This window comes from Diceros bicornis, chromosome X (genome assembly GCF_020826845.1).
Source record: "Diceros bicornis minor isolate mBicDic1 chromosome X, mDicBic1.mat.cur, whole genome shotgun sequence".
NCBI lineage: Eukaryota > Metazoa > Chordata > Mammalia > Perissodactyla > Rhinocerotidae > Diceros > Diceros bicornis.
In genome coordinates, this window is record NC_080781.1 from 133,307,547 (window position 1) to 133,334,771 (window position 27,225).

The window sequence follows — 27,225 nt, forward strand, 5'->3', positions numbered from 1 at the left end:
GCCATGTTTCCAATAAGAATGATAAAAAGGCAGATATAAAGGCAAATATCAAGTCCTCTGGCTGACAAAAGCAGATTTCAGAGAGAAATGTGAAATAGCAACTTACTTCAGCAATAAAGAGAGTATATTTTATAGTCCAGGGTTTTTTTTTTTTTCATTTTGTAAAATCATGACTTTCTAGAAATGACATCCCAGAAGATATTTATCAGAGAGAGAAAGCTGTGGAAAGGAGCACCTTGCATTCGCTTTAATATTTCACCTTTTCTTTTGACATTTTCTTGCCTAGAGATCTAATTCCATTAAATATGTACATTTTTTTTGGCTGGAAGTCTTCTTCATGTATCTTTCAGATAAATCTTAAAAGTACATAAGGTCTGTAGGGCAGCTTTTTTTTAAGTGCAAATGAGACACACAGTAGAATATTGTCTATGAGGCTTTCCAAATTATTTATATTCCTGCAGAGCTTTACCTTGCACTTTCTGTGATAATGATAAGGGAAAAGGTAAGATTCCAATGTGTCTTCTGTGGAGCACTGTCAAGCCCCATTAGTCATAGTTAATATCTGACATGCAGGAACTTACTTTGGCTGATTGTTACTTTGATTGGCTTTATTAAGCATTGTCATGACCGTAAGTTTGCCTGACAGACAAGGTAAGTAGAGGTGTAACAAAGTGTCAGGTTTGCAGTGTGCTGGGTAATATCCCACTATGCCTTTGCACATGGACATGGGTTGACTACTCTGCTTCATCATTAGACTTCTCTAGGACCTTGGAGTGCGAGTATTTGCTAAATTGGAAGGATTATATTCCAGATTCTATAAACACTATGGGTAAATTGGGGTGTCTGCTAGTAGACTTTTCAAGCCTAAAACCTTGCATCCTTAATTTCTTCTCTTGATTTTATTTTTCATTCCCTACATCTTCAACTCTTTCCTGCAATCATATGAAAGACAACTCCCACCATGAGGATTCACAAACAGTATTTTAGAATGTCACCTTTTATGGGTAATCATTGTGGGTGGGTTGGGCGGGCTGCAGTTGGAGGGACCCAGAGTTGGAGTTTGGTATGGGGTAATCTAGATTTGTTTTCTGCTATGCAACAGAACTACTGCTTCATTGCTACATATTTTCTAGGTGTTATATTTACAGCCGGTAAAACCACAGTAAGACAAGAGAAAGTGCAAAGTCGTTGAATAATTAAAGTTAGTCATAGCACCGAGAATCTACTGCAGGCTGGAATATTGGTTGCCGTTTGACATTACTCAGAAGCTCAGGACTGCAGTGCAGGCTCCAGCTTCCTCAGGCAAGTCAGCTCAATTGATGGCTGCTGGCCTGTGGCCCTATGGGACAGGAGAGGCGACCACAGTTAAGAGTAGCTTTTCCTTTGCGTTCTGAAAGCAGAAAACAAATCTCTGCTATTATAAGGTTCTTTGCTTTCAGATGACACATCTGAAGACAATGAGACTGAGAGTAGATCTTAAATGTTCCTACCACACACACAAACTGTAATTATGTAGGTGATGGAGGTGTTAACTAACCTCATTGTGGTAATCATTTCACAATATATATCAAATCATCATGCTGTACACCTTAAACCCACACAGTGTTATATGTCAATTAAATCTCAATAAAGCTGGAAAAAAATAAAGACAAGAAGATTAGACATGAGAAAGACAAATGTGAGAACCCAGAAGAAAGGGAAAAATGAAGAAAAAAATCTCCTAGCCCTAAATGCAAATAAACCATATCCCCAGTCCCCCTTAGACAGTTGGTTCGTCAAAGTTGTCTTCCCATGGGAAGAGCTGGTTCTTCTTTTCTGTTTTCCTATGTCTTACAGCTCTGTGGCTCCTCTGTCATTGGATAATTGCCATAGCTTGACTCAACTAATTTTCCTATCACCGAAGACAAGGAAGTGTTGAAGTTACTATATGGTGGAGGAGATGGTGGGAATGAAGGGAAAGCACAAAATCTGTTGCTTTTGCAAAATTGTCATCAGAAGGATAGCCAGAACATAAATGATACTGTTTTGGCTTTAAAAGGGTAAGCAGGTGTCTTTGAAGTCCCAAATGAGCTGTGTACAAGCTTGTACAAACAAGCGCAGAATCAGGCCTGTTTGTTATTCACACAAACAGAGTTTAAACCATCTGAATTCCACAGTTCCCAGAATTCAGATGGTGCACAATGGTCCATAATGAGCAGCACCTGTGCTTACCTCAATTACCAGACAGTTCTGAACAACGGCAGAAAGGGCTTCCTAGAATTTTTTTCAATAATAGATTTAGTTATGTCTTTCATAATTGGATTCAAAAGCTCAAAATTTCATTTTGCAACTTGTTCATAAAATTTGTATGAAAAAGTCTGGCATTTATTCAAAAGAAATAGTCTATGAAGGAAAAATTGCAAAACAGCCAACCGCTGGTAACTAAGCAGCCAAATTATAGTCCAAGTCTTGGCAAATACACCATCTTTTTATTATTTCAGTAATTGAATTTCTGTTAAAGCGTGGAGCATAATTTAACATGAGGAATTTATTTATAATACAATAGTGTTTCAGTAATAAATGCATTATTATTGTCACTTTTAATGGAGTCTTATGTATTCCCTCTGAGACTGTGTGGCAGACTTTGAGACAGCCACTGCACCAGTGTTGTTTGTAGACAATTGAATTAATTGGAGACAGGGTCATTAACTCGACCTGAATACCTCTGATTGCTTCTGTAAATAAGGTTAGAGAGCGAATGGCTAATCTTCGTTGTCATTATAGATTCCTCTTACATTTTCACACTGCCTTGTATATTAAGATCATTTTGCTAAGCAGCTTTTCAGATTCTCCTCATATTTACAGCATTGTTTTGCGTGGCACATAACCATAATTGTATCAGACTTACATTCTCCATATCTTTATAAAACACGATACTAGAAAAGAACCTATGTTGAATCACAACTCATAAAAACCATCAGACCAATAAATGAATAAACCACAGTGTATAGGCCATCATATTAAAGGAAAGTAAAATCATAGAGCGAAAGTTGCTTTGGTCTCCTCTTTCAGATTCATGTACAATTTGGAAACACAATTAACACAGGATGGGCTCCCAAAGATGCAATCTCTAAAGAAAGAGCATAGCAAGGGAAGCATTGATTAAAATCTCTTTATGTTTCACTTGATGTTATGCCCTTTCTTGCTCTTCTATAACAACATTAATAACATACAAATTATAGGAGGTTGAGTTCTTTCTCCTTGCTCATTCTAGAATGGAGTTAACTAAGAAATATTTGAAATATAGATATTAAAAACTTTTAAATATTTGACTTGTATTGTTATTTTTCATAGCATTAGCTTGTTATAGACATACAAGATACTTAGAGGGGATTTGGAAAAAGAAATTCTCCCATTATAATGACTCAATTAATTCAAAAAGACATATACTGGAAACACTTCTAAAACTGGACTTTTTCAAGTCATTTTATAATACAATTCAGAAATAAAGGACCCTTAAAAATAGACAGTATTACATTGAATAATGAGACTTTTACAAGTAAGATATCAGAACGAGACAGAGGAAAAGGAGGGAGGAGGAGGAGGAGGAAGAAAAGGGAAAAAAGAAAGGTGATTCTATGCTTTGTTATTTTTCTTGACAACGTAAAAAATTACTGAAAACATCAAAGAGATCATCAATAGTAGATCTGTACTAGCTCATCTATACTACTGGAAGAGTAGGTCAATTCTGTATAAACCGTAGCTCCAACACCAAGAATTTATCATCGTGCTACCGCCACTGGAAGCCTATCAGTTTTTTTTTCCATCTTTATTGCAGTATGATTAAAAATTAAAAATTGTATATATTTAAGCTGTACAATGTGATGTTTTGATATACATATATATTGTGAAATGATTGCCACAATCAAGCTAATTAACACATCCATCACCTCGCACAATTACCTTCTCTTTTTGTGATGAAAACGCTTGAGATCTACTCTCTTAGCAAATTTCAAGTATACAATACATTATTAACTACAGTCACCATGCTGTACGTTAGGTCTCCAGAACTTATTCATCTTATAACTGAAAATTTGTACCCTTTGGTCAACATCTCCCCTTTTCTTCTACCCCCTCAGCCCCTGGTAACCACCATTCTACTCTCAGTTACTGTGAGTTGGACTTTTTTTTTAGATTCCACATGTAAGTGAGAAAACACAGTATCGTTCTTTGTGTCCAGCTCATCTCACTTAGTATAATGCCCTCCAGGTTCATCCATGTTGTTGCAAATGGCAAGATTTCCTTCTTTTTTAAGGCTGAATAATATTCTGTTACATATATATATATATGTCACATGTTCTTTATCCATTCATCTGTTGTGAAAGATGTTTGTCAACATTAGGTTGTTTCTATATATTGGAAGCCTCTCAGTTTTCACGAGTTTCGTGCTAACTGAAAGAGTTCACATTTCCCTTTGATATTTAATGTCGTGTCTGACAGATTGAAACATAATCACCCTTTCAATTCTTTCAGACTTTTTGCCTTTATATATTCTTATTTGTAAGATTAACCTTCGCATATATGATGAGAACTTGAGTAATGTTTGACTCTCATACATGTAAACGTACATTTGTGTGTGCTATTAAAACATGGCTAGAACCCAAATGGGGGTTAATGCAAACGTTGGTTGGCAACATTATCTTCTTTATTAAATGACTAATGTCCAACATGTACTACAGCTAATAGCAAGATAATAGCTTGAATTTAGGCATAGTTGTCTGAAATACATATTGAAATATAATTATTTCAATATGTCAAAGGAAACGTTTTAGCATATAACCTTTCTGGAAATATTTCTCCAGCAATTTTTTGCCCAAGTTTCCAACTGGCAGAGTAATGTACCTGGGTCTTGTCATTGTGAAGCTAGAGCAGTGTAGGCTCCTAGAAACTGCAGTGGAATCTGAGATATTGATACTCTCAGGCTAGAAAACATACTCACATCTCACTAAAAGTACACGTCTCATGTGGTCTGCAAGTGAGCATATTTTTCTTGTTTTGGACATTTAACACCCGTGGGACCCCCAAGTTGTGAATGACTTACCTTCTCTATGATCCCTAAGACGTACATTTTTGGGGCTTAGCTGGTGGTGACCCTGTCTAATTGTGACTTGCTATTGACATAACTCACAGGACATGCAGAGTCTCAGGTTTTCCTGATGACCACAAATGTCATTTACTTAACCTCAAAAGGCATTTTTAATTGTCTGGTTTTTAAATCTTTTTTATTCTAAATTCTGTGTTCTTCGGAGTTGCTAAATTTCCCAAATTCTCTGCATGACAAATTCCTCTACACCATAAATTCCTCTTAATGACAAAACCAAACACTCTGACCTTATTACTACTAGCCTGTTTGTCATTATCACAGATCCTGCTAGTTCATGCAGGAATGCCTAAGTTTGTTTCCATTTCTTTCTAGGTCAGCTTTTAAGTGGCTCTGTGTTCGTTTGTAATATGGGATTGCCATTCTTGCTGCTGTTGATCTAGGTTCAAGTATAAGCCTCGCCTTTCCATATACAGGAGTCAATGTTGAATAAGGCTGCGTGTACTTAGCTATCTTATTACTGGTGCCCATGAACAGACTTTTCCTCTTGATGTTGAAAGCGAATTGTGCACAAGATCAAAGGAGCTCCCCAAGTATGAGGAAAGTGTGGTCCCCTCTTCTCTCATTTGCACTTGACCTCCTTTAATTTAGCATTGATGAGAAGGGAGACTGTTAGCTGGAAGGCAAGATTTTCAGGCAGATAGCATTACGGGATTAAAGATCCAGTATTTCCTTTGCTGTCATTCAAAATAACAGGCGTAGGAAATTCTGTTTAAAATAGCTGGGCTTTTTGACTTAGAGGGCTTCTGTATAGAAGATTTAAGATGTCAGCTTTAAATATGACATTGATAGTCTTAGGCAGAGAATGGGAGTGAATTCTCGTAGAAACTGTCAGTTTTTTTCCTGCCTGTTTATTAATGGTCTTTGTGATTTATAGTAAATGCTGGGGAGGATTTTCAGGCCCGTTTATCTTGGGAAGGGGACACCTTCTTGTTCTTAATGTGAGTGTGTCATAATTAGCAATGCATGTGGGCTAGGAGATTTAAATCTGTCTTTTGTGAAAGTCCTTCAACCTCATATTTAATCCCAAATTGATTGAATATTTTTTCTTCCATGAGGAAATTAATTATGCCACTAGAAAAATCATCAACTAGAAAGGGAGTTAATATTAGGCACAATATAGACTGGGCTGGTTAATGTATCAAAATGATAGGATGAGAGTAGCTCACATTCACGCAAATCAGAATAATGGAATCATCATTTTAATGAAAAATAGGAAGGTCTGTGTGTATGTAGCACTCGTTTTCAGTAAGAGTCACACCATTTATTTCTTATGTTCATGCATGTATGTGCACTCTGTGACCCACCGACGGCTGTTGCTCTAAATAACAATTATATTAAAAATGTCTGTCCAAATAAGTTGCATTTTGTCAGTGTAACTGAAGCTGAAGAAAGAATCGGGCACTGTGATGAGCCAGCATCCATACGATCAGTTGAAAGGTTACAAATCCATCATCAGGCAATCTGTTTGCTTAATTATTTTCATCAAATTAATTTATGATTCAGGATGTTTTGGTGTTGGGTAGGCTGGCCTAAGTATTGACTTCTGTTGAGAGTCAGCAATACATAGACATTTCATAGTTAAGTATTGTTCTTTACCAGGTGACCTCATTTGTGCTGATTTTCTATTCATTAGGGGGCCATTTGGAGTATTTTTTTCATAACAAGAAAATTATATACAAGTTATCATGCTAGTCACCCTAGGATACACAAAATGACAGTACAATCTGGCCCTTGCCATCAAGGAATGTACAATTTAGTTGAGCAGGCAAAAGGTTAGCACAATGAAATAATTCGAGAATAATTAAGTGATGAACTGTGATGCAGTTAGTGAAAAGAAGTCAGAACAGGGAGGTATCTGTGAGAATTAAAGTCATGGGAGAAGACCTCATGTTATTTGAATTTGAGCTTAAAAGATAAAGATTTAAGCAAGCAGAGAGAGGGAAAATGTGTCATTCTAGACAGAACAAACAGGATAAGCAAAGGCATGAAGGCAGTGTGGGAGCAGGGAGGAGACAAAAGTGGCAGGTGTGTTCGGAATAGAGGGAAAAAAAACTGGCACTAAGGTGATGGAGATAGAGCTCTGAAAATCTTGGAGAGAAGAGTGCCTCTATGTGCGAGGAAGTCATTGTGAATTCTGAAACCAAGAGATCTCATGTTGTGTATGGTCACTGGGACCAAGTACAAAAGAAGTCAAAGCTTTTAGTCCAACAGGGAGCAAGGTCAAGGAGAATAAGGGAAGAACATCTGATTCGCAATGGGGAGTGGGCAGGACAGAGGTTGTTGATGGCAATTAAGAAAGCAGTTTCAGTCGATCAAAGAGTTACAAAGCCTGATTACTGGGTTTATAGAAGTTTCCAGGGGTGGGGAAGTGGAACCAGCACGTGTTGGCCACATCTTTAAGAAGTTTCATGGTGGAGGATAGTCAGCAACTGTTTTCTGACTAGGAACCTGCGGCCTGGTCCCAGCCAGAAGGGCCATCTGAGCAGCGTCTGCTCCTCACAGCTATGGTTATATTACTGCTTCTACCTCGTCTTAGGGTTAGACACTGCTATTTTGCAAGTTTCAATTTTTGCCATTCATTTAGGTATTTTAATGCTTATGTTTACAATATATTTCAGACATGATTATGAAGACACATTCAGTAAGGAAACTGTATGAGTTTTATTTTAGAAACTGTGTATGTGACTTTGAATGCCATTTTTTGAATGTCTGCTATTCCACATACAGGATTTTTTTTTTAGGTATTACTTTTACAATAAAAAAAACCTTTATTTTAAAAGCACACATATCAATATTCATAAACGTATCACTGGAAGAATTAAAAGAAACTAATAATGGTAGAAAACTCTGGAAAATTAGATGCCATGATGGTAGAGGATCAGAAGATTTACTTTTCGTTGTATCCCTTTCTGTATCTTTTGAATTCATCACCATGTTTATTATCTCTTTAAAAACAAATACACAGAACTAGAAAAAGAAGAACAAACAAAGCCCAAAGTCAGCAGAAGGAGAGAAATAATAAAAATCAGAGCAGAAATAAATGAAATTGAGACCAAAAAAACAGTAGAAAGGATTAATGAAACAAAGAGTTGGTTCTTTGAGAAGATAAACAAAATCAACAAACCCTTAGCCAGGCTTACTAAGAAAAGAAGAGAAAAGGCTCAAGTAAATAAAATTAGAAATGAAAGAGGAGAAATTACAATGGATACTGCAGAAATACAGAGGATTATAAGAGAATACTATGAGAAATTATATGCCAACAAATTGGACAATCTAGAAGAAATGGATAAATTCTTAGACTCATACAACCTCCCAAAACTGAACCAAGAAGAAATGGAGAATCTGAATAGACCAATAACAAGTAAAGAGATTGAAATAGTAATCAAAAACCTCCCAAAAAATAAAAGTCCAGGACCAGATGGCTTCTCCAGTGAATTTTACCAAACATTCAAGGAAGATTTAATACCCATCCTTCTCAAACTATTCCAAAAAATAGAGGAAGATGGAACACTTCCCAACACATTCTATGAGTGTGAGAGTGACTCACATTCTATGAGTCAGACAAAGAAAATACAAAGAAAGAAAATTACAGGCCAATATCGCTGATGAACATTGATGCAAAAATCCTCAACAAAATATTGGCAAACCGAATACAACAATACATTAAAAAGATAATACACCATGATCAAGTGGGATTTATACCACGGATGCAGGGATGGTTCAACATCCGCAGATCAATCAATGTGATACATCACATCAACAAAACAAAGAAGAAAAACCACATGATCATCTCAATAGACGCAGAGAAGGCATTTGACAAGATACAACATCTATTTATGATAAAAACTCTCAATAAAATGGGAATAGAAGGAAACTACCTCAACATAATAAAGGCTATTTATGACAAACACACAGCCAACATCATACTCAACGGGGAAAGACTGAAAGCCGTTCCTCTGAGAACAGGAACGAGGCAGGGCTGCCCACTCTCACCACTCCTGTTCAACATAGTACTGGAGGTTTTGGCCAGAGCAATTAGGCAAGAAAAAGGAATAAAAGGAATCCAAATAGGTAACGAAGAAGTGAAACTCTCACTATTTGCAGATGACATGATTGTATATATAGAAAACCCTAGAAACAATCAACAACTACAGCAAAGTTGCAGGGTACAAAATCAATCTACAAAAATCAGTTGCATTTCTGTATGCTAATAATGAACTAACAGTAAGCGAGCTCAAAAAGATAATACCATTTACAATTGCATCAAAAAGAATAAAATACCTAGGAATAAATCTTACCAAGGAGGTGAAGGACCTATACAATGAGAACTACAGGACATTATTGAAAGAAATCCAAGATGATATAAAGAAATGGAAAGATATCCCATGCACGTGGATTGGAAGAATAAACATAGTTAAAATGCCTATATTACCTAAAGCAATCTACAGATTCAATGCAATCCCAATCAGAATCCCAATGACATTCTTCACAGAAATAGAAAAAAAGAATACTAAAATTTATATGGGGCAACAAAAGACCCCGAATAGCTAAAGAAATCCTAAGAAAAAAGAACAAAGCAGGAGGCATCACAATCCCTGACTTCAAAACATACTACAAAGCAATAGTAATCAAAACAGCATGGTACTGGTACAAAAAAAGACACACAGATCAATGGAACAGAATTGAAAGCCCAGAAATAAAACCCCACATATACGGACAGCTGATTTTCGACAAAGGTGCTAAGAACATACAATGGAGAAAGGAAAGTCTCTTCAATAAATGGTGCTGGGAAAACTGGACAGCCACATGCAAAAGAATGAAAGTGGACCATCTGCTATCACCATTCACAAAAATTAACTCAAAATGGATCAAAGACCTGAAGGTGAGACCTGAAACTATAAAACTCATAGAAGAAAATATAGGCAACACACTATTTGACATTGGTCATAAAGGAATCTTTTCAGATGACACGCCTACCCAGACTAGGGAAACTAAAGAAAAAATAAACAAGTGGGACTTTATCAGATTAAAGAGCTTCTATAAGACAAACGAAACCAGAATCAAGATGAATAGACAACCCACCAGCTGGGAGAGAATATTTGCAAAACATACATCTGACAAGGGGTTTATCTCCATAATATATAAAGAACACAAACAACTGAACAACAAAAAAACAAACAACCTGATCAAAAAATGGGCAGAGGAAATGAACAGACACTTCTCCAAAGAAGATGTACAGATGGCCAATAGGCACATGAAAAGATGTTCAACATCACTAATCATCAGGGAAATGCAAATCAAAACAACACTAAGATACCACCTCACGCCCGTTAGAATGGCTATAATCACCAAGACAAAAATCAACAAGTGGTGGAGAGGATGTGGAGAAACAGGAACCCTCATACACAGCTGGTGGGAATGCAAACTGGTGCAGCCTCTATGGAAAACGGTATGGAGATTCCTCAAAGACTTAAAAATAGAGATGCCCTATGACCCAGCCATCCCATTACTGGGAATCTACCCAACGAACCTGAAATCAACAATCCAAAGAGGCTTATGCACCCCTATGTTCATTGCAACATTATTCACCATAGCCAAGAAGTGGAAGCAACCTAAGTGTCCCTCGACTGACGATTGGATTAAGAAAATGTGGTATATATGTACAATGGAATACTACTCAGCCATAAAAAAAGACAAAATCGTCCCATTTGCAACAACATGGATGGGCCTGGAACATATTATGTTAAGTGAAATAAGCCAGAAAGAGAAAGACAAACACTGTATGATCTCACTCATATGTGGAATATAAACCAACACATGGACAGAGAAAACTGTACTGTGGTTACCAGGGGCAGTGGGGGTGGGGGGTGGGCACAAGGGGTGAAGGGAGTCATATATATGGTGATGGACAAACAAAAATGCACAACCCAAAATTTCACAATGTTAAAAACCATTAAAACATCAATTAAAAAAAAAAAGTCTAACAAGAAAAAAAAATCAATCGTAAAACAACATAAAGAAAAACAAATACAGTTGTTGAATAAACACAACGATGTGAAACATAAAGGACATTTAAATTTCCCCTGTTTAATTTTCACACACTATTAATATACGTGAAAAGAGTTATCAGCTACGAACTGTAAATCTTTTCCTCTAGCCTCAGTGAGATTTGTCATGTGAATGAGTCAAATGCAAAAAGGTTTCCCTAGCATAAAGGGTTGATGGCTTTCAGTGTTTTCAACACCAAATTCTTGCAACCTATCTCATTAGGTCACTTGAAGAAATCATTTGGGATGAATTCTATGTTTCCGTTGCCTTTTGATGTGATTACAAGGATGGATTTTGTACTGGATCACTGATTCTTTTCATTTCCTCAAGCTAGACTTGGTGATTAGGAAACAGTCACAGTAGCCTGGTGAAACCCACCCCCGCCCCCAGACCCCAGCCACATGACTTTGGCTAAGAGGTCCTAGAGATTCATGGATAAAGTGAAAAGGATATACCTCCTCCCCCAGTGTCCTTATAGCAATCAAATGAGGTCATGGGAGTGAAAATGCCGGAACATTATCAAGTGCTCTGCAGTCAAAAAGTATTTTGGTCTTGTTGATCCAATGATGATGATATCCTATTGGGACCATAGGAACATAGACAGTAGGCAGTGGATGTGCCCAGGGAGAGTTCGCTCAGAGATCTATAGAGGAGACTTCTTTATAGCTTTAGTCTGGGGTGTCTTAAGTGCACCAAGCATTTTACAGTTCGTGTGTGGTTGATAAAGGCTCTGGCCTTAGAAGCTTACCCTCTAAATCAAGTGTCTATGATACATCAGGTAACAAATCAGACAGGAAGGGGAGCAGACAATACTGATAAGGAGATTGATGTTGAAAGACATCAAAGAAGAAATGTAGTCTAGTGAGAGATTGGAAGAGGGATGCCCACTTCCCAAGTTGAGAGGCAGCTCTAAGCGTGATGGGCAATAGAAAGAAGACATCAAGCAAGGAAAAAGGCAGAGGCTTGTGCTGAGTCGCTCTGAGCCTATCTCCAGCCTGCTTTGTACTGTCCTAGGGAATAAGCTTGCCCACTGCCTGGGCTCTTGTGACAGGCAGTTGGGCCTCATCTCCAGACCAGTTCTGTAGACAGTGGGGAGATGCCCGCATGGAAGCAGCTTCCAAGTTGAAGTCACTCAGTCGAAGTACATCCCCTGCTCCACCTAGGATTCATGACTGATGTAATTCTTTATTGGAAGGCTTTGACCTTCCAATGGATTGTTATAGATTCCTGGCATCTGGCCCTCTCTGGGTTCCTTATGAATGTGAGCTGCCAATCATTCATCCTCTGTTTTGGTGTAGACAGGGCTCATGGGAGTCAGCATTCACGTCCTCTTGCTTCTCATTTTTTAAAATGGACTTTAAAGGCAAAAGGAGCAAAAATACTTGGTTGTATATGATTTTTTTCCAGTTGTTTATCTGTTTGAAACAGCTCTGATAGCAGAAAAGTCAGTGTGGCTTTTAATTATTTCCAGAAAAATTTAAATAAATCATTTTATTCTCCCAAATGCAAATTATGACACTCTCAAGACATAAATGTCCTGTTAGCCAGCATTGACCAGCCTTACTGGGAACACACCGGCATCCTTCACAGTGCCATGCTGCAATGAGGCTGAATCCTGGTGCCTTGTTTTTTTTCATTTCTTTGAAGCTGCATATTGAAGTTTGATCCCATTGTATCCTTAAAACTAGTTTTCAGCTTGATATTGTTTGGTACTAAGTCTCAGTATTTTCAGCTGTGAAATGGAAGTAGTAAGAGTGTCTAACTCACAGAGGCATTGTGAGGATTAAAAGAGAAAATGCAGGGACAGTGCTGAGCCTGGTTCCTGGCACACAGAGTGCACTACATATGTGGTAGCTAAGACTAGCACTACTGTTATGAATTATGTTCTGGGTCCCAGCCGGGGCCATTTATGCAGTCTAATACCGCCCTGACCCTCAGCTAGGACAGTGGCAAGCCACCTTTGACCCTCGCAGTGATCCACAGGACACATTGGGAGGAGAGATTCATGCATTTGGTTAACTACTGGTGCAGGCAAGTAGCTTCAGGAAAGCTGTAAGCTGAAGTCAGTGCTTATCAGAGGGAATCCGATAAAACCTCTTCAGAAGCAATTGCCTAAAGAAAGCTTAAACTTGACCAGGTTAGATTAAAATTGACATAAGGCAGTCAACTTTATTACTAAAGGAGGACAGAATAATTATAGAACGATAAAACTCACAGTTGATCTCAAAATTGTGTTTTAGCCTTTAGTTTCAAATTCACCAACTTATTTTTTTTTTCCCCAGCAGCTTATATCTCAATAGCCTGTGTAGGGTTTTGCCTTACTACTCATTGTGGTCCACTGACCAGGAGTCTCTGCATCACGTGGGAGTGTGTTAGAAATGCAGAACTCAGGACCCATTCCAGGCCTACCTAATTAGAATCTGCGTGTTAAGAAGATCTCCAGGTGATTCATATGCACATTAAAGTTTGAGAAGCACTGGTTAATAGAGATCTCTCACCTAAGTTACCTCATTCAGTCCTCTTATAAGCCTATGTGATGTGTTAGTCCCATTTTACAGATGAGGAAACTGAAACCCTTAAGTGCTTAGCCTCAGGTCACACAATAATAAAGTATCCAAGGTGACACTCAAAAGGAGATTATCTAGCTTCCAATCCCGTGCTCTTCCCACTGTACTAAAACTACCTCTTTAAAACCAGTAGGGGAAATATAACTATTCAGATATGTGAAATAGACTGAAAATGGGAGAAAGGGCACAGGCAGGAAAGGAAGACAAGAGCCTGGGTCTGGTCAGTCCAAAAAGGGTAACCAAGCCGGGATTGACTGTGAGTCAAATCTAATTATGAAAAGCCATTGCCAAAATCACTCAGCATTATCGCCTCGGAAAGGAGGTAGGTGTCAGTTAAGTTAGGAGAAGTAGACACTAACTGCTGGTGATCAAAAAATGTGAGGAGCCAGTCGTTTCCAGTAATCATGAAGGTTCCAAGTGGTCAGCTTGCAGCTTTTCTGGAAGATACAACCTCTTTCATTGCCCACTGCTTTGTCAGTAATCTACTAGCGCCTTCCTCACGCTGAGCTCTGGCTCCTGGAGACCCCCTGATTACATTGGGGCACTTTTATTCATATCTGCAAAATCCCTTTTGCCACGTGAGGTGCCATATTCATAAGTTCCAGGGATTAGGACGTAGACATGAATGAGGCTCATTATTTTGCCAACCACAGGTCTCTTCAGTCAGTCAGAGCTTTCAACAATGTCATGTATAGTAACTTGCCCAGGAAAATGAATATGAGTGGATCAGTGTGCATCTCCTTATTACTCTTTGCAAATAAATTGAGCAGACTCCATTTCAAACACCAGGATCAGACAAAAGGACAAACACCCAGTGTACACGTGTTAGACAAAGATTATCTCCTTGAAGCCATGCCAAGGTGTGGTCTGGATTACAACTGGACAGTGATTCACTCTCTACTCGTTAATAGCATCAGTAGATTAACACAGAACATACTTGATTCTGAGTTGCTTGTGATCATATTGGGATATAAAGTATTTGACTTTCAGACTGCTTGGGGGCCATCCCAGGGAGGAGGACAAGCTGCTAGGGACACCCTCCCCCTGCTTTCTGCTCTATCCCTTGTTTCTACCAGAGCAACTCTGCTTTTATCTGTTTTATGTATTATGCTTCTGCATACGCTTTCTATTGTACAATTGGGCTAAATGTATTTTCTAAGGTGGGTGGAGTAGATTTCAAAATTACTGACTCAGACAAAAATGGATTCCTCCCATCCCCTGGCTGAGATAGATTCAGAGTTCAGAATGTCTGCCTCTAGTGGCCTGGTGTGGTGAGGCAGATATATTGTTCCAGTTCTGGAACCCAAAGTTCAGAGAAGAAAACGAGGAAGAGAGGTAAGATCAGCTATAAATGTTGATTCCTTTGCCTCAGGGCCACCTCTTTACAACTTAATAATGAAATCAAATATGGAAGCATTTGAAATTATCTTGTAGAGAGACATTTGATCCCTATAAAACTGGAAAAGGGTCATGTTGATGAAATTTGCACAAGTCTCAACTAAAGACAAGGGTTTAGTACAGGATTCCCCATCAAACATCTCATGCTATATGTCTTTGGCAAGTTCTGGGACTTGTGAAATATGTTGCCAATATCAATACCCTGTGGACTTGCTTGTCGAATCCTTTCCAGGTACATTTCCCACTACAATGTCATTACCCATTCTCGAACCTTTCCTTTTTGATGCCCACACAGCTTGATTGAGCAGAATGGCCCATTCAGCATCCCTGTTTATCTCCTGAGAAAGAAATTCACAGTTAAATTAGGATTAGAGTCAGACAGCCCTGATGCAGATGTTTGGCTTTCTGGAAGCTGTTAATCTGAATTAGTGAAAAGTCTGATTTATAAAATAGCCCTACAGAAATGCAGCTTTAATCCTCTAAGGTTCACATAAGAGCTCTATGACTGATAAAGTGTTGTCAAGAGCAGGTCATTTTCAGAACTGCCTTAAGGAGTGGATTGGATTGTGCAAATGTCTCTTCACACATTTTCTCTAAGGTCCATAAACAGTCTTCCTTAAAATCCCCTATACACTTTAGTTTTGTAAGGATCATAATCTTTGAATTGGAAGACACCTCAAAGATCATCCAACCCCACTTTGGACCCACAGTAAGAATCCCTCTACCACAGTCTTTATTGCCTGCTATCTGGTCACCTAAGGGTATCGAGCTCACTGGCCTACAACGTAGTGGCTTCTTTCTGTGGTCAGCAGTAGATTTTTAAAAGTCTTTCCTGATGTCGAGGTGAAATCTTCCTAACTAGTTCCCTAACTCATTGGCCCCAGTTTTACCTTGGAAGGCCCTCGGAATAAGCCCACTTCCTTTCCCACAGGACAGACCTTCAGGTTTTTTGAAGACTATCATCATATGAACCACTCTCCTCCCCACCCCAGAGTCTTCTCCAGGCAAAGTAGTCCCAGTTCCTTCATATGGCTTCCAGACTATCTTATGGTGTCACAATTTGAGCCCTTTATTGCAGAAGAGGTCTTGTCAGTATAAGCAAAGAGAGACTGTCATGTCTAGAGATTAAGGTACTTCGACTACCACTTAAAACCCATCTTTTCCCGTTGGTACTCTCAAGTCTTCCACACCAGGGCCAACCTTGCCTGGAGAAGGCATCTTAAATGCTTCCCAAACTTCTCTCCCACCGGCATGCTCTTTGATCCTCCTCCCTAACCCTAGATTTCCCCACTAGAGTCAGTGACTTGCTAAGCCAACTTGGTTGCCCTCAGTCTGGCCTGTGACCATGAAGACCTACTAGATGGGGTTAGGATTAAAATGAGGCTTTGCTCCACTCAGTAAATACTGCTTACTCTGAGGAATACAATAGTAAAATATGATCTCTGAAAAGGTTGAGCAGTTGACTTTGAAGTTGTTACAAATGTGGGTCCTTTGAGAAGTTTTATTACATTAGGGGTGAAGTCATAGAGTACACTTTTAATATTTACAGACGATGGAGTAGACCGTTTAATATATTAAATGTTAATGATTTTCAGTACCACACATTATCTTTGTTGTAACCACTAGCATTCTTTTTAAAAGTAGTTTATTAAAATATGAGAGTAAATGGTGCGTGAGATATAATTTTAACACAGTTTGATGAATGAAGAATGTATAAATTGCACATTAGTCCTTCATCTCTTAGGCAGAATCAAGTATTGCGTGGGCCAGCTTCACTCATAGTCACTTTAATATACATTTGGAAAATAAACTAGCGACGTATGAAAATAAATGTAGCAGAAGTGGGAATTTAACTAGCTGAACAGCTAACAGGTTTCAGTGAAGAAGTGAAAATGAAATATTGTGATGATTTGCCAACTTGAAAGTTCCATGGTGGATTCTAGACAAGAACGTGTCCTTAGGCCAATCATTCTGATATTGATGTTTGTCCTACCTGTGAATATAATGTTTTGGTTTTTTACTCACTTTTTGTCCCTGGGAGTGGCCCCAGCTGGGTGCAAGGTGAGCCCACAGGAGGTAAGGGTCAGCCTCAGACTTGTGGCTTACATTCTTCAGCAGGCTGTATGCAGCCAGATTCTCCAACAACCCCAGGAACAGCAGATAGATAGTAAGGGCATAGGAAGGTACTGGGGAGAGAATTTTGCTTCCATTGTAAACAACTGTTATTCCCTCCTACAAATGCTGGCTCTCCCTCTTTCCAACTGTGCAACTGCCTGGAGAAAGCAATTCTTTCTCATTAAGATGCTGAAGTCCTTGACCCCCAGTTTGGGTTCTCATGGTGTCCTCTCTGAATTCAAGTCCACCTTTGCTCTCATTCCCAAGTATCTATGTCCATCAATGTGGGTATGAAAAGCTAATGTACCTCTTCCTGTTCTTTCTATATTAGATTCCTCTAAGTGGTCATTGTCAATGTTGATTGGTCAGGGGGTCCTCCCTGAGAACACAGCAATAGATTAGCTGTAAGAAGTCTTAGGGAAAATAATTTCAGGTCTCATTTCATTGGGTCTCAGTCAAGGGTACTCTTAGATTTAAAATAGACTTTATTTTGTATCTATACCTATATATCTATATTTACTTATACATATAGTTATAGTCAATTTTTATATATGGTTGCTGTCCACGTCCACAATTCCTTACTCACACAATTCTGAAATTCAGACAATTCTGAGAACTGTTATTTTCAGTAACTTTGAGACAAACTCATTTGATGACAAACCTGACCTAAACTGATGCGCTGATATTTATTTAAAGTCTTTATTTATTCCTCTTACTGTGAATGTTACTGCAGCAATATTAACTTTTATTAAGGGGTGCTTCCCCAGATCCCACTGGGAGTATTATGTATATGGTATATTCACCATATTACATTTTTAAAATTTAAAAAAATCTGAATATCAAAATCCATCTGCCCTCCAAAGGGCTTTGGATAAGGAACAGCTGTATAAAACACACACAGACAAGTTTCCCACTAAGTCTGTGAAGGCTTTATTTTGATTTATGTGAGGAATAAGTTGATTCTGGTAAATAAAATACCTGTGCCTTATGTATATCACCCCAGTACATTCGGTTTTGAAAGAACAATCCCTGGGATTCTTTTGTTTCTTACAGAAGTTGCTCAAAAATAATGCAGTAAACAGAAACTCTAACCAGAAATATTTCAAAGTAAATCCAAACTCTAGGTTGGTAATGTTAGGATGAACAGGGTTTTATGAGAAGCCATAAATTAATGCATAAATATGAAAGAAAACCAAGAATCAGCATTTTCACTTGAAAATCATAAATGTGAGTATGAGTTTGATCTCATCTCTCAATCCACCAGCCAGTAGTCTCAGCATTGCAGATGCCCTGTGCTGTATTTGAAACTTTACTTGGGGGGAATTGAGGCCAAGCTAGCATAATATTTGGATTAGTCTCATTAAATATGTTCCCTCAGTCTTTATTTAGTAAACAAAGACAAAAACAATTGATTAGATTTAAGGAGTACTTTGCATAAATATGGAGTCGTTACTGACGTTAAGGAGAGATCTGTAAAGGAATGCAGGGAAATGAGAGCACCGAGTTGTAGATCCCTGCCCCCACTGTCAGAAACACACACATGCGTGCACACACACGCATGAACAGACACACATGCATGCACAGACACACAAACATACACACACACAAGGCATGGATGTACACACACACACACAGAGACTTATACACACACATTTTCCCAAGGAATATTGTCCCCTATTTCTTCTGCTTCTCCTAATCTCCTGATACATTTGGCAGAGGAATGTACTTGCAGACAGCATTTACTTAGCAGATAGCATTTTAAAATGAGCTTTTGCTATATGAAAGAAAATACCTACCTGGGAGATTAAAGGAGCAGTCTTTAAGGACGCAAGGCACATGTAATGAAAAGGCTGTCTGCATTGGGTAGTGCCTGAGGAGGAGCCCATGGTGGCTTGAAAGGGATCCTATTCCTTCTCAAGCGGCAGCTGACTATGGCTGCAGCTCAGCAGGTGAGAGCTGTAATGTTGGAGAAGAATAAGCTCTGGTGAGGGCATGGGATGGGGGCAGGCAAGAAATAATGCTCTATGCTTCCAGAGTCTCGAGCAGAGAGGTCTTTACGGTCCTTCTTTCTCCAGTTTGAAGGTGAGGCCACAGAACCAGGTGCCCTCCATGGCCAGGACTGGCCTCTCCTGACTGAGCTGAGTGGGGGGAGCCAGGCAAGGAACTGGGAGTGTGAGAGGCAGCGAGGCTCGGATGGCTAGCCAGGCAGACAGGTGGGCCAACCCAAGCACAGCAGTGAATAGCTGTGCCCCTAGCTATTGGTGGGCCCCCAGCCCACCCCTCACCATGATTAAACTTATCTCCGAAGAGGCGATTGGGCTGATGAGACAGAGGGAGATAAGAACCCTCCCCTGAGTTTAGAGCTCCATTTCTGAGGGAAAGCAGAGCAAAACTCACTTCAAAGAGGGGATGGGCCAAAGGACAGAAAGGCAATGACATACCCCAGCATGCCAAGAGGCAGCTGAGGTTGATTTGTTGTGGGGCACAGAGAGCAAATGTTTAGTAGGAAGAGTATTGATTATCAATAAAGGCAGAGTAGCAAATGGTGTCAATTTTCAAATGCTTTGCGTGGTCAGCTTTACAAATTTAAAATCAATCATTAGAGATGGTTGGTCTCTTATGATCATACCTCCTGATAAGAGTTTTACAAAAAAGTTTACAAAAATTATGGTGGAGGAGGCCTAGACATGCGTCTTCTCATTCCCTTATTCATACAGTCAACTCTGGTCACCTTGGTGCTGAATGCTGTGCACCTGGCAGTGAATATGCTTTACACAGCCCCTGCCCATTGAGGGAGCTAGAAGGCCATTCTAGTCTCACTTCTCTAACTAGCTTTGAAGCAGAGGCAAACCCCTCCCCTTCTCTGGACCTCAGTTTCCTCCAATTAAAATGAGGGTTGAATGCCTCCCTTCATAGGGAGAGGACTATACCATGTATATAGCTAAGATCAGAACCCCTTGCCAAACCTGTGCGTTTCTGAACAAGATGGCAACAGAAAATGAACAATTACCTTAACTGAAAAAAAAATGTGACCATTAAGAATCTAAGGTTGTGTGTCTGTAAATGCATCCGGAAGGCATGCAACCTCAGCTTAAAGTTCTCATGTGGAGTGAGGGAGGCAAGGCTTTCTGGGAGGGAAGGCGGTGTGATGGAACCTAAAAAACTTGGACACACGCAGACCTGGTTCTAATGAAACGTTTGACCTTGGAGCACTCGCTCCTGAGCTTCACATTTCTCATCTGTAAAATGGGGTGCTATGCTTCCCTCTGCCTGTATCTCACAGATCACAGAGCTTTATGCTGAGCTAGGCTCTGTTCCAGCTGGTTTGAGACTGAATGAGGCAATGAATGATGTCGTTTTTCTTTCAGCTCACTCTTGGCTACACCTCAGCCCCCACCTGCAGTGCAAGCCAGCGGGGGATCCGGCAGCTCCAGTGACTCAGAGAGCAGCTCCGAGTCAGACTCAGACACTGACAGCAGCACGACTGACAGCGAATCCAATGAGGCACCTCGTGTGGCCACTCCAGAGGTGAGTGAAGTGGCCAGGGCCCTAACCACGATTTCCCTGTCTCTGAGGCAGCACCCTGAACACACACAGGCACACACACACACTTTCAGCAAAATAATTACTTTAGCACAATAAATACTTCAGAAAAGTATTCAGGTATTTGATAGCATTTTTTCCCTCTAAAATATGTATTCGTATAGTCCCTAACAGACAGACATTTCTGGCTGTGTGACTGACTTGCTGTGTGACTCACTTAGCTGCTCTGAGTCTCAAGCTTCCTCACAGGTATCACTGGCATAGCAATAACTGGGCTAGCAACTTCTCTTTCGAGAGAACCAGTGAAGCCAGACAAGACCCACTTCTGGACTGGGAACACCACCCCTTACTCTGGGTTGAAGCAATGAGTTGCCACTTGGCAGGTAAGACCCAAGAAGTGTGATGGTTGAAAGGTCACATTTTTTTTTTAATTTCAATTTGCATCCTTTGAGTGTTTGATAATAAATCATGAAAACATTTAACACAGCCCCATAAAATCCAAAAATTATAATTTTCAAATAAAAAAAAAAATGTGCCTTTCTTTTCCCATCCTCTCTGAGTGCAGGCTAGCTCCTCGGTCCCCTGAGCCTGCATCTTGTACAGCAAGCAGATCCCTCCATGGCTCTTTACACACTTGTTTTTCGATAATCAGAAAAGAATAATAGAAGATGCAGCAGTAATGTTGCTGCTATTAATAGTAGCTAACACTTCTCGAATGTGGAAGCTCTTGTATTTTCTCATTTCATCCTCATAACAACCCTATGGAGTCCTTGATATTATCCCCATTTTACAGATGAGAGAATAAGGTTTTGAGACGGTAAGAAAGCACTTTGCCAAGATCTGACAGGTAGACAGTGGTAGAGCCAGGACTGAAACCAGGCTCTGTGTGTTACCACAGCCAGTGCCCTTAACCCTGGAGCTCTGCTGCCAACAGTGGCAGCTGATACTTTCCTTGACCCTTACCTGCTATTGCCCTGTGCAAGTTGGAATCACAGCTACTCAGGCGTTTTTAATTCTGTCACCCTCTATTGGCTGGTGTCATAAGCCTCAGCTGATGGCTTTCAAAAGAAGAGCAGTTCTAATAAAAATGATGGCTCTTTTAGTTCAACAGGCAGAATTCCGAGTTGGGAATCAAGCGCCTGAATTGTACGCATCATTTCCGTGGCTTAATAGTGGACACTAATGTCTACATGCATGTCCCCGTAAATTGGTTATTGCCCAAACACCGAGGAAAGTGCAGTGGTTTTTGGAAGTCAAATCTTTTCATCCTTCAGTAAAAATACAAAAAGCCTGTTCTTTTTGCAGTGAATTACAGCATTGTATAGGAGGCACTGGCACTTTGGCAGACAGAAAGCCTTTCCTTTTGAATTACACTTGAGGCATGCTTACATTTCTTTTCAGGACCAGAGATCATTACTTCTGCCTCCTGGTGAGAGGTTGAGTAATGAGTCCCACCAAAGGATTTGGGGAACAGGTTCCCTCCCAGGCCTCCCTGCTCACTCTCTGGAAAAACTCTCTGTGAATAATTCTTTCCTTCCTCGCCAGAGTGGAGAATATTTTCAAAAGAGGAGTGGAAATTTGTTTAAATAAGTAGATCAGGTTGGTTTTTGGAGTATTTGGTTATCTAGGTAAGTTGGTTTATGTGGATTCTGTGTGTGTTTGTGAATGTGTGAATGGTCACTTAACATCCCAAGCTTTTATCTGCAGTCACTGCACTGAGGGTCCTCCTGAATTCTTCCCAAACACGAAATTCATTCTTGCTGCTATCTCTCAATCTGCAGCCTGAGCCACCCTCAACCAACAAGTGGCAGTTGGATAAATGGCTTAACAAAGTGACATCCCAGAATAAATCATTTATTTGTGGGCAAAATGAAACACCCATGGAGACAATATCAGTGCCTCCTCCAATCATCCAGCCAATGGAAGTCCAGGTCAAAGTGAAGACAACCCCCAGCCAGGTCCTGGCTGAACCCAAAGAGAGGCCTCTCCTCAGTCTCATCAGAGAGAAAGCCCGTCCACGGCCTGCTCAGAAAACTCCAGAAACAAAGGCTTTGAAGCATAAGTTGTCAGCAACTATTGAGACAGTTTCTCAAAGGACAATTGGGAAAAAACAGCCCAAAAAGGTCGAGAAGAACACCAGCATTGATGAGGTTACCTGGCCCAAACCAAATATTACCAGCAGCACTCCCAAAGAAAAGGAAAGCGTGGAGCTTCCTGATCCACCAAGAGGCCGCAACAAAGCCACTGCCCACAAACCAGTCCCTAGGAAAGAACCAAGGCCTAACATCCCCTTGGCTGCTGAGAAGAAGAAGTATAGAGGGCCTGGCAAGATGGTGCCAAAGTCCCGGGAATTCATTGAAACGGATTCGTCTACGTCTGATTCCAACACAGATCAGGAAGAGACCCTGCAGATCAAAGTCCTGCCACCTTGCATTGCTCCTGGGGGCAATACTGCCAAATCCAAGGAAACATGTGGTGTCAGCCTGACCCTCAGCACCTTAATCAGCAGCAGCAGCAACAACTTATCCATCAGTAATGAGGAGCCGACTTTTTCACCCATCCCTGTCATGCAAACTGAGCTTCTATCCCCTCTACGAGATCACGAGAATCTGAAAAATCTCTGGGTGAAAATTGACCTTGACTTGCTGTCTAGAATACCTGGCCACAACTCACTCCAAGCAACGCCAGCCAAGCCAGACCTCAAGGAGACATCCTCAAAACCCAAGCGTCAGACTGCTGCTGCAGCTGCAGAAAAACCCGCCCCTAAGGGCAAGCGTAAGCACAAGGTAAGCTGTCTGATGTGATCTGCCAAGTGCTCATGAACAGTGGCTGGCTGTTGGCTAACTTGATCTTGAGTCTTGTTTTCAAGGAGGCCAATGGCAGTGGATTGCAGTCTTTGGTGAAGGCATTGAGGTTTTCCATGGGAAATGCAATATTTCTCACGACCAGGGAGGAAGTGTTAGGAATGATCAGGGTTTGGCAGCCAATGTCAAGAATATCCAATATGGCACATGAGGGGTTATAATGTGCAGCAAGAAAGAATATGAAGAGAGTCTCCTTCCCCAGGCAGCCAGTCCCTGGGGTCAGCTCCTTAAGCTGCTCTTGCTTTCACGGACTCATGGGTCATTACTCTATAGTCCCCCATCCCAGCAGCATCAGGGCACCCAAGTGCTCCTAAGGTCAAAATGCATCCTCTGGGCCTTGTTAATTTCTCTAGACAAACGTCAGCATCCTTGCAACCCAGTTACACTTTGATTATCCTGGCTTCCACTAGACACACATTCTGGCCAGCCCGCTGGGCCCCCTGACCTGTGTGGTCAGCTTGACTTGTGAAAATCTCACCTGCAAGAGATTAGGGCTGAATTCCAGAGCTACAGTCAGAAGGTGAAACCCAGAATGGCCTCGTCCATTTCAAATACACCTAGGGAAGTGAATTTGTATCTAACGAGTTCATTCTGTTTTATTTCCAGATCTTATGGTAGTTTTTAAAAGAACATTATCTTGCATGATATTTTGGAATATTTATTTTTATTTTTATTTTTTTCCTGAGGAAGATTACCCCTGAGATAACATCTGTGCCAGTCTTCCTCTATTTTGTATGTGGGTCGCCACCACAGCATGGCCGCTGCTGAGTGGTGTAGGTCTGTGCCCGGGGACTGAACCTGGGCCACCAAAGTGGAGCATGCTGAATTTAACCACTAGGCCAGGGGGATGGCCCCTGGGCAATGTTATTTTTAATGGCTGCCCTTAGTGGCTAGAGGAGATTCCTAATCCTTGCCCCATTTTTCCTGACCCTTCCCAGAAGAGACTTAAGAATGGTCAGAAGTGGCTCAGATTCTTCATTAGGGAGCAGTTTTCCCTGTGGCCAAACCATACTGCTGAATGTTATACTGCAAGGATGATTTACGTCTTCGCTCAGCTTTACAGATTCGAAAACAGAGGGTATTATCTCTGTGCCATGCACCCACTTATTCAATTTAATATTCCAAAATAGGGACCAAATTCTGGTCCCTTGCCTTTTCAGTGTTTCCCCACTCTTAGTGATGACAACAGTACAACTAGGGGTGAAAGTGGACCTTCAGAACCAGCACACACAGAGGTACAAAGGCGTGCCTTGCACATGGTTAATTTCCTTGCATGTTGTTGATTGTATAAGTGACCCTTATATGTTACCCACAGTCCCCATGCTGCTAGGGCAGGATTTATGCCATGTGAAAGTTGCAATGATAGTTTCTAAACTACTCATTTGTAGGGGCATTGTTGATGGGAGAAGTGTCTGAAAATTATAGACTTTCTTTACTTTTGGTATGAGATTCCTGTGCCACCCATTCTTTAATCAGAGGTTCACATCATAAGCTCAAGTCTCTCAAATGCCAACTTCTTGGTAGAAGTAGGCTAGGAGAGGCTGATTGCTTTTCTGTCTGATCAAAGGTGCACCTTGAACCCTCCTACCTAATCTAGAAGTTCAAATAGAAGCAAACTGTCCACCTTGCTCATTGTTTTTAAATGTCTGCATGTGCCATGTATTTCAAACTCTGTGTATTTTGTTTCCTGTTAAAGCCAACAGAAGTTGCAGAGAAAATCCCTGAGAAAAAGCAACGCCTGGAGGAGGCCACCACTATCTGCCTGCTCCCCCCCTGCATTTCACCAGCCCCACCCCACAGACCTCCCAACACTAAAGAGTGAGTGTGCCCTATCTTTGTATGATACTTCGATTGTTCAGACTCTTACAAATCCCAGTTGAAGCCTTTTGGGGGGGTCCTGTCCCAGAGAAATGGTAGGTAAAAAACAGGAATTGCTTAGTCTCGTCCTGACAGCTGTCCCTAGCTACTGGTCTAACAAGGGTGGATAAGGGGTTGACTACAGGCTGCCAGATTTTGAGTGACACCATGAGCTTTTTAGCAACATTTCTCTACCCCAACTCAGATTGATCACCAAAATCAGCCACAGTGAACTTTTAGCATTAAGTGAAGGGTAAAATGAAGTAAATGAATTAAAAAGGGGCAGCATCAAGAGACATCTATCCCTTGAACCAGATCACCTGCTTCTGAGCAGCTTCCAGTTCTGATGGTGATTAAACAATTTCCCTGGAAAGCAACCCCTTGGCCTTGACAGGATGACCCAGCTGCTGCTTCCTCTTTTGTGTCATTACTTAACCTTAATACAAAGCTTGAGTACCAATAGCTACATCCTGAACTCCTCAGAGGCCATGGGAATGACATGTCTGGGGAGGCCAGAAAGATGAGCTGTCTAGGAGTGACACTCCCCCTGAGCAGTTCTGTGTTGAGGAAAGCCAGCTAGGGATGGACATGTTAATTCCAATCAGCTGGCACCTCCTCACCTTTCTCCCTCTTTGAAGAAGGTGCCAGAGTCAGGCAGGAGGCCTTCTGTCCCTCCTCACTCAAACAGCCCCAGCCTTCCCTGAAGAAGTCCTACTCTCTGTTTCTACCAAGCTTGGGACCGGGTTCTTCCGTCTTATAAATATCACTTAACTAACAATCATGTCAGCTACTGGAACCGTTCCATATGGATAATTATTGCCATAAATTCATTCAACATCAGAGATTACTTCCATCAAAGACCAGTTTTGGAGCCTATTAGCAGCCCAGAGCAGAGAGGCAATCTGGCTAACGGCTGCTAACAATTGATTTCACAGATTACTGTTTAACATCAGTGATGTGGCATCAATCTGCCACAGATAAGATGTCGGAAATAAGTTATCAGCTCACATTTGTTTGGATCTTTGTTGCTTTGAGATGAAGGGTAGGAAAAGACCAATTACCACTAGATCCATTGGATAGAATAAGGAGATTTGGGCCCTCGACTGCCCCTCTCCCTGAGGATCCGCAGCTCTTTGTGACGTGCATCTGTATTTCTTGGTATAACTTTGATCTGAAACATCCCTTCACATACCTGGAGTTCTCAGAACTAGAAACTCTTCCAATGGAGCAAGCTGACCTTCTTCACCCCAGGGTGAGCCAGGCATGTGGGAGGACATGCTTCTTCCCCAATGGTCAAACATGATCATTTCAGGGCCCTCCTCCTCTTCAAGGAGGATGGACTAAAATGGCATTGCTGTAGTGGCAGTACTTCTCCAGTTCCCAGGCTTTGACCAATTCAGGCCACCTGAAGGCAAAAGGAAAAGTCAGGGGGCAGTGGGGCATTGCAATATCATCAGTCCCCATTGCTAGTCTCCTTATGTGACCCAATGACCTGTCACTTTTCCTGTTTCATGGAAGAGAGATGATCAAGTCTTACATCAGTGTCTAATAATTTGAATTTGTTCTCATAAAATGGTGTTTTTAACTCTTAGTCTTTATAGTCTTTCTGCCTTTGTAGTAGTTTGGGAAGCAGTGTTTACCTAGCAGCATTTATCATTCAGGAAGGGCCTGAATCAGGTTCTTATGCTCA

At 40.7% G+C, this 27,225-nt stretch overlaps 1 protein-coding gene across 4 annotated transcripts in view; it reads left to right on the plus strand.

Moving 5' to 3' along the window:
- The window catches only part of AFF2 (ALF transcription elongation factor 2), a 470,917-nt gene that overhangs the window by 412,426 nt on the left and 31,266 nt on the right, over nt 1–27,225 (plus strand). For all 4 annotated transcript variants that reach the window (XM_058534870.1, XM_058534867.1, XM_058534866.1 and 1 more), the window contains 3 exons: nt 20,640–20,799; nt 22,596–23,600; nt 25,375–25,496. In XM_058534870.1, coding sequence (XP_058390853.1) covers nt 20,640–20,799; nt 22,596–23,600; nt 25,375–25,496 — 1,287 coding nt within the window. The remainder of the gene's footprint in view (nt 1–20,639; nt 20,800–22,595; nt 23,601–25,374; nt 25,497–27,225) is intronic.